Here is a 12,077-nt window from a genome sequence, read left to right on the forward strand (position 1 = left end):
CACAAAGTGAAATTAAAACAACATTCTTTATTAGTGGAATATTTATTGGATTACATGTTAAAAAAAAAATTGTTCCCATTATTATACACTCAAATGCGAAGATAGTTTCGTATTATGCATTTGTCATTTTTAGAATTGTGATAGATTACATTAGTTAAACTATAATAATTACATAACTATTAATTTGTCAAAATATTATATAATTTATTTTAAAATGTTACATCAGTTTATTATTATCTTTATCGTTTCTGATGCCAAAGCGAGCGACCTTGTGCTGATTATTTAATTTGATCTCTTAAAATAATACAATCAAAACATTGATGAATCATTATTTATATATTTGTGTAATATAATATACACGTTCAAATACATATAGTATTTTTTTGTACAAAATCTAAAGTTTTTTTCAGAACATATTATTATGAAAATGCGTTTTATTCTTTCAGTGTATTTCGTAATTATGTCTTAGTAATTAGCACCGAATCCACTTAGATTATAATTAACACAAGGGCTCTGACAATTTTACTTCTATGATGTTTGCTTGTTTAATTTTAGAAAATACTTAACAGTACTGAAATTATCTAGCTAAGTAATTTTTTTTTTTTTACCTTTCTAGGCAGACGAGCGTACGGCCCACCTGATGGTAAGTGGTTACCGTCGCCCATGGACTTCAGCAATGCCAGGAGCAGAGCCAAACCGCTGCCTACCGAAAGTATTATTGTAGTAGTGCTCATGAATATGATGACGTCATCAGTGCTAGTTACCAAATATCGGGCTTTGTTGTTATTGCATACGAAGCAAAATACTATCTATATAATTTAAGAAGATACTATCTTATTTCCAATGTCATGTAATATGATTTTTTTTTGTAAAACACGTTTTCGCTAATGCACGTATCAAGCCATACGAGATTCAAAAATATTTTTCTATTTTTGTCAGCGTAAAAGTAAAAGCGCTAATTAAATTTTAAGCAAGCTTGTAGATGTAACAATTATTATTTTAATCTCTAGTTTCTTAAACTTACATCATAATTGTAATTTCACTATCATGTAGTGTAAAACCTTATTGAGTCCACATATAATTATTTATTTAGAGGGGCAATTTCATTCGTAATTTTTTTTAATGTAAATTTTATGGAGCACCACAATATTGACTAGGCACATTCAGAGAAGACCTCTAAACACCACTAATATGGTACCGTTTATTTAGGTTTTTTTTTAATATTTGTTGTTTTTAGAGTTAGTTCAATGGAACTTGAAATTCCTATAAAGGTAATATAATGGACGAAAATTAATCATAAGAGATACATACATTTTTTAAATTCATAATTAATAAGATGCATTGCAAAGTTTTCATTTATATTATTATTGGCAAGTTTTACAGTCATTATTTACTATTTATATGAATATTACTATATATTTAAACACGTTTATTGCTGAGAATTTCTGATTCAAAAGTAAAATGTAAAAGTCACTAATATAAAACATATTTAATGATAATTCAAAGGTCCAATAAACAGCATTGTAATGAAGTAATGTAAAATTGTAAATATTAGTTTAGTCAAAATTAGAATATAGTAGTCTTCATTTGAAAAAGTTTTGATTAGTTTCGTGAAACTAAGAATGATAGCAAAATATATAAATTATTTTTAGAGATTAGAAGTTTTAGGCTACCTAATTTTAATTCTACAAAATATTTTTCAACATTAGTTAGTAATAAATAATAAAATTGATAATTTCTATGTAGCGTTGAAAACAGCATCAGTATTTCCTAAATATTAACATAGATTAAATCCATAAGAGTGACCTAGACCATAATGAAACATGAAAGCGAGGATATTATACATAAATTAAAATGATGAATTCAAATATTGGAGTGTCGATTTATTAGTATAAATAGTCGTCGTTTTACTTAAGTCGCACATCGCGCGTTTGCACAATGAGTATTAAGCTAAAACATTATTTTCGTATGAGATATCTTAGTGTTATAGTGTTATATATAGTGTTGCTCCTGTTTTTATCATGCGATAAGAGTTATACAGTTCTTATAATAGGTATTATTGTATCACCTAGTATTTTTGCTATTTCAAATTACTTGTTTGGATGACTCATGTAAGTAGTTTATTGAGCTCTAGATAAAGCAAGAACCGCTAGGAAAGTCGACGCTATGGCGGAGTTCATTGACCTGAATTATGTACAACTAGCTTTGCGGTTTGATTGTAAAATTTTTAGGTTAAATTCGCAAATAAATGCTAATGTCGTATAGTATTCCCTATTGGACTTCGAGAAGAAAAGCAGTTTAAATGCAACCACCACACTTGATATCAGCAATGTAATCACACTTTTGTGAATTTGTTTATGTTTATGTATGTATATGTGTATTTGTGTGTATATGTATGTGTAACTATACATCTATACATATAAATAAAATTGGAGTGCTGTTTGTAATATTGAAATAATCGCTTTTTACTAAATGCATATGAATATATATACGGTACACCAAAATAACATCTTTTACAATTTTTGTCCGTCTGTCTGTTTGTTCCGGCTAATTTCAGGAACGACTGGAACGATTTTGACGAGACTTTCGTTGATAGGTAGCTGATGATATAAGGAGTAGCTTAGGCTACTATTTTTAGACAAGCTTTGGTCCGCGGCGTCACCTGCGGTACGATAATAACCGCGGGTAGTATCGCGGGACTCATCTAGTATTATATATATTTCAATCGACTCATACACCGTGTGTAATTCGTTTACAAATGATTTCACCGGATGGTTGTCTGGAAGAGATCACTCTTAGCGATACGGCCGCCAATTATACTTTTTTTATCTTTTAATGTTTCGAATTGTTTTGTTGGTGTACAATAAAGAATACTCTCACTCTCTCACACACCGTGATCACTCGTGAACACTCTTTACGTTACATGCTTATGAGTACAGGAGAACTGTTACGTGCTTCGGTTGGAAGGCAACTGGTTTCAGTTCCTACTCAACTCCTCGGCGACGATGTCGAGGTAGTGCTGCGTGAAGACCGCTTTGTTGTGCATGACGTACCGCAGCAGGGTCCCGGAGACGTCGGTGAGTTCCCGCGACAACACCGACAGGCCGACGGGTATCTGACGGGATCCTCCGCCGCACACCAGTATGACCTTCAGAAACTCCAGAACCCGTTGACCTGTAACCCATTGTTTTTGTGTGTCACTTTACAATCTTTACAGTGCTGTCAATCTGTACTAATATTATAAAGAGAAAATATTTGTTTGTTTGTTTGTATTGATAGGCTCCGAAACTACTGAACCGAGTTGAAAAATTCTTTTACTGTTTGGAAGCTACACTATTCCCGAGTGACATAGGCTATATATAATCTATTTAAAAAAAAATTGGGATCCTTAATAAAACTCCAATAATGTAACCCAAAGTGTAAAAAAATTACCTAAAATATTCTTTAAATCGAGTGCCCTACAAAAATTATTGATGATAGAAAAAAATAATGTACTACGACTTTGTAGAGCACATTATTATTTACAAATAGTGTCGCGACAGCATATGTCTAACTATTATAGTTATGCCGCAATAAGTGTTATTTTATTTTAAAAAATAAAACAACGTCAAATATCGTTGAAATTTTTGTTAAAGACCCGAGCGGAGCCGACGCGGCTCCGACTGATACTTTCATGGTAGGTTTGTTTGGTGAACAATTTTCATTTATTTCGATTAATAGTTATCTTTGTAATTAAAGGTCCGTTTTATGAGGTATTAGCATCAACAGTTCGATATTTTTAATTGAACTTCAATTAAGTTTACTCCATTCAAATAGCCGAAAAACTTTTTTTTGTTATGATATGTTTTCCAAATATTAAACTTTAAATGGCTCTCCTGTAAGGTTGCATAAATGTCACATATACATAATAGCCTCTCATCCCTCAATATATATTTTTTATGTTATGCTCTAATAGATTAATCTACCTAATGTCTTTTTTTTCGTACTGACTTCTATTTTATAGGGCAAAACCCACTAACAAAAAGGGCTTGAACACGTCAGCCGTGTAGTATGAGAACAGATTAAAACAATACATACGGACAATCTCTCTAACTCTATGCTCGGGATCACCCAGGGAGATTATTTGAGTTCGTATGAGTTCCTTCGTCTCTGCGTTCAGCGGGGGCTGGTTCAACTTTTCTAGCAGTTGTTCCGTTGCTAATACAACCTCCTCGGCGACAGATGGCAGCACCGATCTTAGTTCTCTAAATAAAACAATAAATATAAATTTGATTCTATGTCGACTAATTTAATACCCCGGTCATCGTTATTGTCGAACCCGTCGCTTGCGACGAAGGGCAGAAAGTAACAGAAATCGATATAATTACTTCAGTGCGCCGCGTTGGGCACCGGTGGCCTACGCGGCAGTCAAAGGGTTAAACTACCTACGTAATAAGGTTTAGGTTAAAAGTAAACGAATTGAATAGTGAATTGGTTGCTCGTGAGCTCAACCTAAGCCTTACGTATCATTGGAGGCCTCGTCGATGATGATGAAGAGCTTCTGTTTGAGGGCTTCTTTGTGTCGCGCGGCGGTGTCGGCGTCGCTGGAGCACGCGGGGCTGGCCAGTAGGAGCGCGGCCGCGCACGACATCCGGTACACTTGCACCCCCAGCTCAGAGAACCGGGGCGCGTCTATGGCCGCCGTCTGGAAGCAGCCAGCTCTTTAACCCAATGTCAACAACAGATTTAAACAGCAAAACGATAAAGTTGAGCGTTTGAGCTCGAATTCTGAGAACAAACATTTTTATAATAGTTTATATGAGATGTACGGACTGTACATAAAAACAACTGAATGTTTGTCAAACCTTTAAAAAAAGATAAGAAAAAAAATAAAAAAAACCAAATCAATATGTGCATATAATATAAATTTTTAACAAAAAATAAAATCAACATACATGATAAATGTTTTTTACAATTTTTTAAGAAATAAGGAAATCCTTTTTCAACAAAATAAAATGAGAATATTAATTTATTCAAATTCATTAAATATGTTTTATTAAGGATATCTCAAAAATTAGTGATCTAGATTAAATTCAAAGTGGAATACAGGAGAAGCACCAGCTTTCAAATAAAAATAATTATCAAAACTGAATAATCTAGAAAAAAGTACTGAGGTAATACACAAGAAATTGTAGTATACCTGCTGATAGAATTTATCACTTCATTTTTTGAAGACGGTTATGAAATTCATTATTTACATTATCCGATTTTCGACCTAACGCGTTAGTAAATAATTTGTAATTAGTAAATTAATATTTGTGTGTGTGTCAGTGTGCCACACAGACAAATGTCTGGCAATAGGAAGAAAGGCCGTCCTAGAACAACTTGGCGTTGCTCGGTGGAGCAGGAGCTGGGCGTCTTGGGCATGACGTGGAAGGAGTCTAAACAGACTGCCCAAGACCTATGTAAATGGAAGGATTCGATTTGAGCCCTACACCCCAGCAGAGGGAATAATAGGAATAATAGGAAATAAAGAAGAAGAAATTAATATTTGTTACCTCCGGGTACCCTTTACTCGAATCCCACTCCAACAGCTCTAGGTATGCCTTGGCTAAGGTTTGGGCGGTGACGTTCCGGATTATGTTCTGATCAGTGACCGGTATACTGAGATCAGTTTTGTCGATGTGTCGTTTTAACCACTCCCTAGTATTTTGAAGGCCGTCTGTAACATTTTTATTACTGCAATATAATCTTAAAACTAATTTAAAGATTATTACTAAATACATGAAAACAACTTGGCGTCGCTCGGTGGAGCAGGAGCTAGGGGTCTTGGGCATGACGTGGGAGGAGCTAGAACAGACTGCCCAAGACCGATGTAAATGGAAAAATTTCATTCGAGCAGAGGGTAATAGGAAAGAATGATGATGATGATAACATGAAAACAACCATTTATTGGTATGTTAATACAATACGAGGAACCTTCCCAGTAGTGTCACAAACTGACCAAAGTTTCAATTTACCAGGACAAATTGATAATTGTTGTTCATTGAATCTATTGAGAGTAGAGTTAAGGAGAACCGTCTCTGTGTGTGAAAAAGTGTCCGTTAAAATCTGCTAAATAAGGGTGGCGCTACAGTAGCAACCGGGTAAATTTAAAAAAAGGCGCTGAAAGTTATTAGACAAAGATAGAGAAATGTAAAAGGACGAAAAAACTGTGAGGTCTTGTTTATTACACTGTCACTAACTGCTCTAGTCATTAAATATATTAAATTTCCTAACTCAGCATACTTCAATCAGTTAACAACTGCTCAATTCATATCTTACCCTGTGGCTATGCTAGCGCCATTCTGGAGGATTTTTGAACTGTTATTTAGTGCTGAAAGTGGGACACTTTTTCAAGCTTCTCCTATATGATTTTTTTTTAAGAGATTTTATGACCTGGTAACTGAGACCTTTAAGTCATGTCTTATTTTAATCTATATTCTTAATTTTATGAAAAATGATATTATGGAGTGAAATGAAATGAAAATGATTAATTTGAGACATTAATAAATAATAATAATATATTAATAAATAATAACTAAATAATAAAATTAAATGAGATGATATGAGATGAAATCTAATCTCAGTAAAATGGTGGTCATTTACTAAGATTTTTCAGTGGACTTTTTGGAGGATCCCGAGAAGTTACGTCCAGCGGCTTTGTTTCATTTTCCCACATTTGTGCACTTTTACAGATATTAAACGGTTAATAAACCACCATTATTACACATTTAAACCCGAAGAAACACTAAATAGACAAAATAAAACAAATCACACAACTTCACTCCTCGTGTTCCCGCCAAAAAGTCTCTCCCATATGAGACGGTATTCCTTACCTCTACCCTCCATGATTGAATCGCAAAGTTTTTTTAAAAAGTCATAAACTAATAATTAACATCGTTTTTTTTTTCGCTTACCCTCTGAAACTTTAAGCATTTCATCAAACTTAGCTCGTTCGTACTGGACACTTTCTTTCTGAACGTGAGGTCGGATCATAGTGATCAATGTATTGGCCAGATCTAGCTTCAGTACTTCAAGTGCTTCTAGGATAGCTCGAAAGATCTCTACCTGATGAAAATATTTGTATACTATGAATATTATAATCTATTTCTATTATGATAAAAATTGCCTAACAGTAAATTGTTCTGTGTGGAAAAAATTTAATAAATCGTACATAGTCTAGAAAATAATAGAATTTTAAAGACTAGCATATATTTCATAAAAATCTGCCATATATTGAAGCCTAATGTAAAATACAATGTAAATTTTAATTGGTAAGCCAATGAGGAAATTACGACAAATTTTGTTATAATGAAAAATGTGATATTTCTGTGGTCACTAAGTTATGACAAATAACTAATTTTCTAAAGTGTACTGATAAGAATCCCTAAGAAAAAATAATGGCTTAATTATCAAACTTATTTCCTTATTCGTTTATTTTATCAAGTAACTAAAATAGTAATTTACTGCCTCAATGCATATATTCCCTCAGGCTTAAATAGCAGCTGGCCTACCAAGCTGTTAAATGTTAAATAATAGAACTGATTTCGACCTCATCTCAAGGTGGACAGCTTGGATAGAAATGAATATTTAAAAAATCTAATATTTCAAAAAAAAAAAAGACATGCCCGCTGAGTTTCTTGCCAATTCTTCTCAGGACGGAGGCTAATTCTTGTGAATTGGCGGTGGTTTTTTTTATGTTCAACAAGTATGTACTTTCATTTATGTTGAATAAAACTTTTTTGATTTGATTTGATTCACTGTCCATAATATACACAATATTAAGTAATGTAAATCAACATTTTTGATTGTGGTTTTCATATGAGTTCAGCCATAATGGCTATTTCCAGGTTATTTGCAGATAATAAACAAAAATTTAAAACTTACAGTATCGGTGAGTGTAGTAATGTTTTGTATCATTTCGTCTCTTGCTGGGGCAGCTAATTTGGCCATGAGGTCTACAACGAAGTTGGCATATTTCTTAAAGTCCAGACTGTTGGTCTCCGCTTGTTGTTTTATGAAGTCTGCATCTATGACCTCCTCAATCATCTCACGGATGCGAGTATGTCTTGGTAATAATATTGAGAAGAGACCCTAAAATATTTTTGTGACTTTTGGTGTGCGAATTTCTTATTATTATAGTATGACTAGTTGATATGATTTCATTTGTCAATATAAACTATGCAGTAAATTACATAACACATTATACGCATTAGGTAATTTTAATAAATAATTTAACAAAAAAATGAAAAAAAATTATGCACAATTTATTAGAATTGAGGGCAAAGGTAGGGAAAATATGATTTTATTCTATCTAAAGACTAATAAAGACAAGAACAATGCTTCAAATTTTAGTTACTACTTTCAATTACCTCCAATATTATGAAAGTTTTTAAATCCTCTAGTACTTACATTGGTTACTAGACTTAAATTAATGTACTTAAAGAAAATCTTAGTTTAATGGCATCACACTCAGGATAAAATCATAATTACCTGTTTGACGTCTTCAAGTAATATTAAGGCTTGTTTGTATTCAGGAGGATTGGAATTTAGCTGTTCTCTCAAAATGTCAAAGTACGCTCTGTGCATTGTTTCTTTCACCAATTTTTGGTAACTATAACAATTTTAGCTGTTATACATATTTATTTTAAATTTATGAAGTAGTAGTGGTTTATTGAAAGCCATTAATACAATCAATTGGTTGCTTATGCAAATAATATGCATTTTTGTAAGTAAATACAGTCAAAACCGTTTAGTGCGACATCGTTTAATACAACATGCCGGTTATAATAACCAAGAACAAAGGTCCCAGCTGAATGCCATATGACCGCCTTATTAAAAATATTGCTTTCTACGACATTGGTAATAACAACATACCTCATAAAAAGACCACATTTAACTAATATTTCGGAGAATTAGATCTGTTAGAACGACCGGCTAAGCTGTATTGTAAACAATTTGAATAGGTATCCACATTTGTCTTCAATGGCTTTTAAAATCAGGAAAGAAAACAATAGGATTTAGTTCAGTGTAGGGTCTTTCTAATTCTTAGAAACAAAACACGTGCATGCGGTAGTCAAAGCCCACTTCTTCATATCTCTTCAGTTAGTTTGTTACTTATCTATACACAAGACGCACCAAAATTTTGTGGAGTTATTCGTGAAACTTTCAAAATCTCATAAAGAAAAAGAAAACAAATTAATATTGAAGAAAAATCGGGCAAAATCAATGCCAAAGGCGTTGGAGCCAAATTATCTAAAAGAAGAAGAAGAAGAAGAAAAATCGCTTATTATGTAAATATATTTTTCCAATAATTCCCTATCAATTTGTTTGTACTTGCACAATACACATTAAACATCACCGGTTGTTACGACTATCGGTTTTTATGACTGAATATGAGCAGTCCCTTTGACGTCGTTATAACAGATTTTGACTGTATTGAAATATGGTTTTTCATTTGTGAATGTAATTTTTTTTTAAATCAATTAGATCACCTGTTGTCTGGAGGATCAAATGGTTCCAACTTAAAATCGTTATCAACAGCAATCTCGTGGGCTAAAGCCATGTTTTGCATTCCATGAGCAGCCTTCATAATATCCTCCAATGTCACAAACTGGGGTGGTGATGCTCCTGTGATTGTGGAACCTCTGACCCTGAAGTGGATTGGTTCTCCAGAAAAGTAGCTGCTGTTACTATAACAAAAAAAAGTGTTATTTTGAACCTTATATGAAACAAAAAAATTGGTATTTGATTCACAAGTACTATGTGTTATAGAGCTATTGAAAACCCTTTCAATTTATTCTTTGTGGTATTTTATACATACTTTTATATTGAAATGAAACAGCATATAATTTTCATAAAGGTGTAACCATTGTACAAGGCATTTGAGGTTTAAAACTTGCATCTCTGTTTGGATAGAGTAAGTCACATGGTAATATTTATGGGCTCCAGTAGCCAATTATTACTTGGTAGGGTATGAGTCATTTGCCCACACACAAATAAAACATTTTCATTATGATATTAGCGATTGTTTACTTTCTGTAAAACTGTTATGTTTGTTTAGTTTATTAGCTTAGTTGAACATTAAAGATCTTTCATTGATAATGCACATAAACAAAACTTGTGTTGCAAAGTGATGCAATAATTGCGCGTATGTTTTAATGATTTATCACAGAAAAAATAAAAGAGCATACCTAGAGGCCATAGGTACTGGTTGGGATGAGGTCCTGTTCGCTTCATTCTGGTCTTTAGAACCGGAACTAGTTGGGTTCTCGCGTTCACTCATGACGATATGTTTTTGCACAATGACAATGAGTTTTCGCAGCAAACAATATCCTTACTCCGTATAAGGCCGAGCACTGAAGGCGCAATATCAAAAACTTCGTGTCATTTTATACAAAACCACCTTGAGTCATGCAATTGGTAACATAACCTAAATATTAACTTATTAATGAGAAATAAATTTATGGGGAGAAAATTGCCCGCTATTTTATGTTTCTTTGTAGATTATTAAGGTTAAATATGTGTATATTTAGCCTTAATTACTGATCATTGTTGATAAAACACAGCTGTTTTATGTACTTGTCAATTTGGTTTTTTTAAGGGATTTTATGACCGGGTAACTAAAACCTTTAGGTCATGTCTTATTTTAATTTATATTCTTATTTTTTTGAAAGATTATAATATGGAGTGAAATGAAATGAAATAAAGATAGTTAATTTGAGATATTAATTAACTGGGATGATATTAAATGGCATGAGATGAGATGATATGGGATGAAATAATAATATAATCTCAGTAAAACTGATACTGAGACTTTTTCAGTGGAGTTTCTGTAGGATCCCGAGAAGTTACGTCCAGCGGCTTTTTTATTTTCCCACATTTGTGCATTATGCATTTTCACAGATACTAAATAGTTAATAAACCACTGTTATTACACACTTGAAGAAACACTAAATAGACAAAATGAAACAAATCACACAACTTCACTCCTCGCGTTCCTGCCAAAAAGTCCCTTGGATATTCACTTTGTTGTATGCATTTAATTTTATTCTCTTGTATGAAATAGGTCGGGGAAGTTAGGTATCCATTCCATTTTTTCGTTATTTGTAATCTTATTTTTCTTTTGAATGTTCATTAAAAATTCTAAACTTTCGAAAAGTAAAAACTAATAGTTACTCAAATACATATTATTATTTTCACGTTACTTGTTAGATTATTTAGTTAATTACCCACATTTAATTATTTAAAAATGTCCAATTCGTTAAGCTTCAGACGCTCAAGTTATTTTACGTTTTTTCTTTGAAATCAGATCATTTTGACTTGTTTACTGTAAGTTTACCTTTTTGTTGTTCAACGAAGCAAATCTGATAAGGCAACCATGAGGAATGATAATATGTAGGATAGTATTTTGCCACCACCGGGATTGAGGTTAGGATGGAGTTCGTAAAACTGCCTCGTAAGTAAGAATAGTGTACGAATAGTTAACACGCTGAGAAATATTCCTGAAGTGGAGGGCTGCAAAAGCTACACAAATTTTGACTGTGGGGCTAACAAAAGCACCACTCCTTCTCTTCCCGTGGGTGTCGTAATGGGCAATTAAAACTCACCAAAGAAATGGGGCAGCGTATTCTGAGTATTGCTTCAGCGTACCGGGATCACCAATCGGCTATTATTATTGCTAAGGTGGTATGGCGGTAAGTCCCTACAAGTAGGTACCATGATCCTGTCTATTTCTGTCGCGAAGCAGCATGGATTTAAGAGTGGGACGGCCTTTATTTAAGACAATTGAAGTAGCAAATTAATGTCTCAAAATGGATGGCGGAATTGACGTTGTAATTTATATGGGTTCCACCATGTGCACAGAACAGAGTATTGTACATAAGTGTTCTATATTTGAATTGTTTTTTGTAAGCTCGCCATTGGCAACAATGGCATTCCAAGAAGCCAATTAATATGGTTAAATAAAAGAGCTGCTGTTACAGCATTCACAAGAATTAGGCAGTATGGTGTAATATTGAATTACCTATACTTACAGTCTTGTAAGTTGAAATACA

At 33.2% G+C, this 12,077-nt stretch overlaps 1 protein-coding gene across 1 annotated transcript; it reads right to left on the bottom strand.

Moving 5' to 3' along the window:
- Positions 1-23: 23 nt before the first annotated feature.
- LOC101737239 (T-complex protein 11-like protein 1) lies at positions 24-10,654 on the bottom strand. Its single transcript, XM_004922575.5, has 9 exons — positions 10,215-10,654; positions 9,516-9,713; positions 8,515-8,635; positions 7,909-8,115; positions 6,939-7,089; positions 5,538-5,701; positions 4,503-4,684; positions 4,078-4,244; positions 24-3,174 (listed from the first exon to the last, which is right to left on the bottom strand). The coding sequence occupies exons 1-9, from the start codon at positions 10,304-10,306 to the stop codon at positions 2,978-2,980; spliced, it is 1,479 nt and encodes a 492-aa protein (XP_004922632.1). The 5' UTR covers positions 10,307-10,654; the 3' UTR covers positions 24-2,977.
- Positions 10,655-12,077: the final 1,423 nt, after the last annotated feature.

This window comes from Bombyx mori, chromosome 14, assembly GCF_030269925.1.
Source record: "Bombyx mori chromosome 14, ASM3026992v2".
Taxonomy (NCBI): Eukaryota; Metazoa; Arthropoda; class Insecta; order Lepidoptera; family Bombycidae; genus Bombyx; species Bombyx mori.

Coding starts and splice junctions, on each gene's coding strand:
- LOC101737239 (XM_004922575.5), bottom strand. CDS start 10,306: ATGAGTGAACGCGAGAACCCAACTAGTTCCGGTTCTAAAGACCAGAAT. Junction 4,245..4,502: donor GACGAGGCCTCCAATGATAC/GTAAGGCTTAGG, acceptor TGTTTTATTTAG/AGAACTAAGATCGGTGCTGC. Junction 3,175..4,077: donor TAGAGTTAGAGAGATTGTCC/GTATGTATTGTT, acceptor AATGGGTTACAG/GTCAACGGGTTCTGGAGTTT.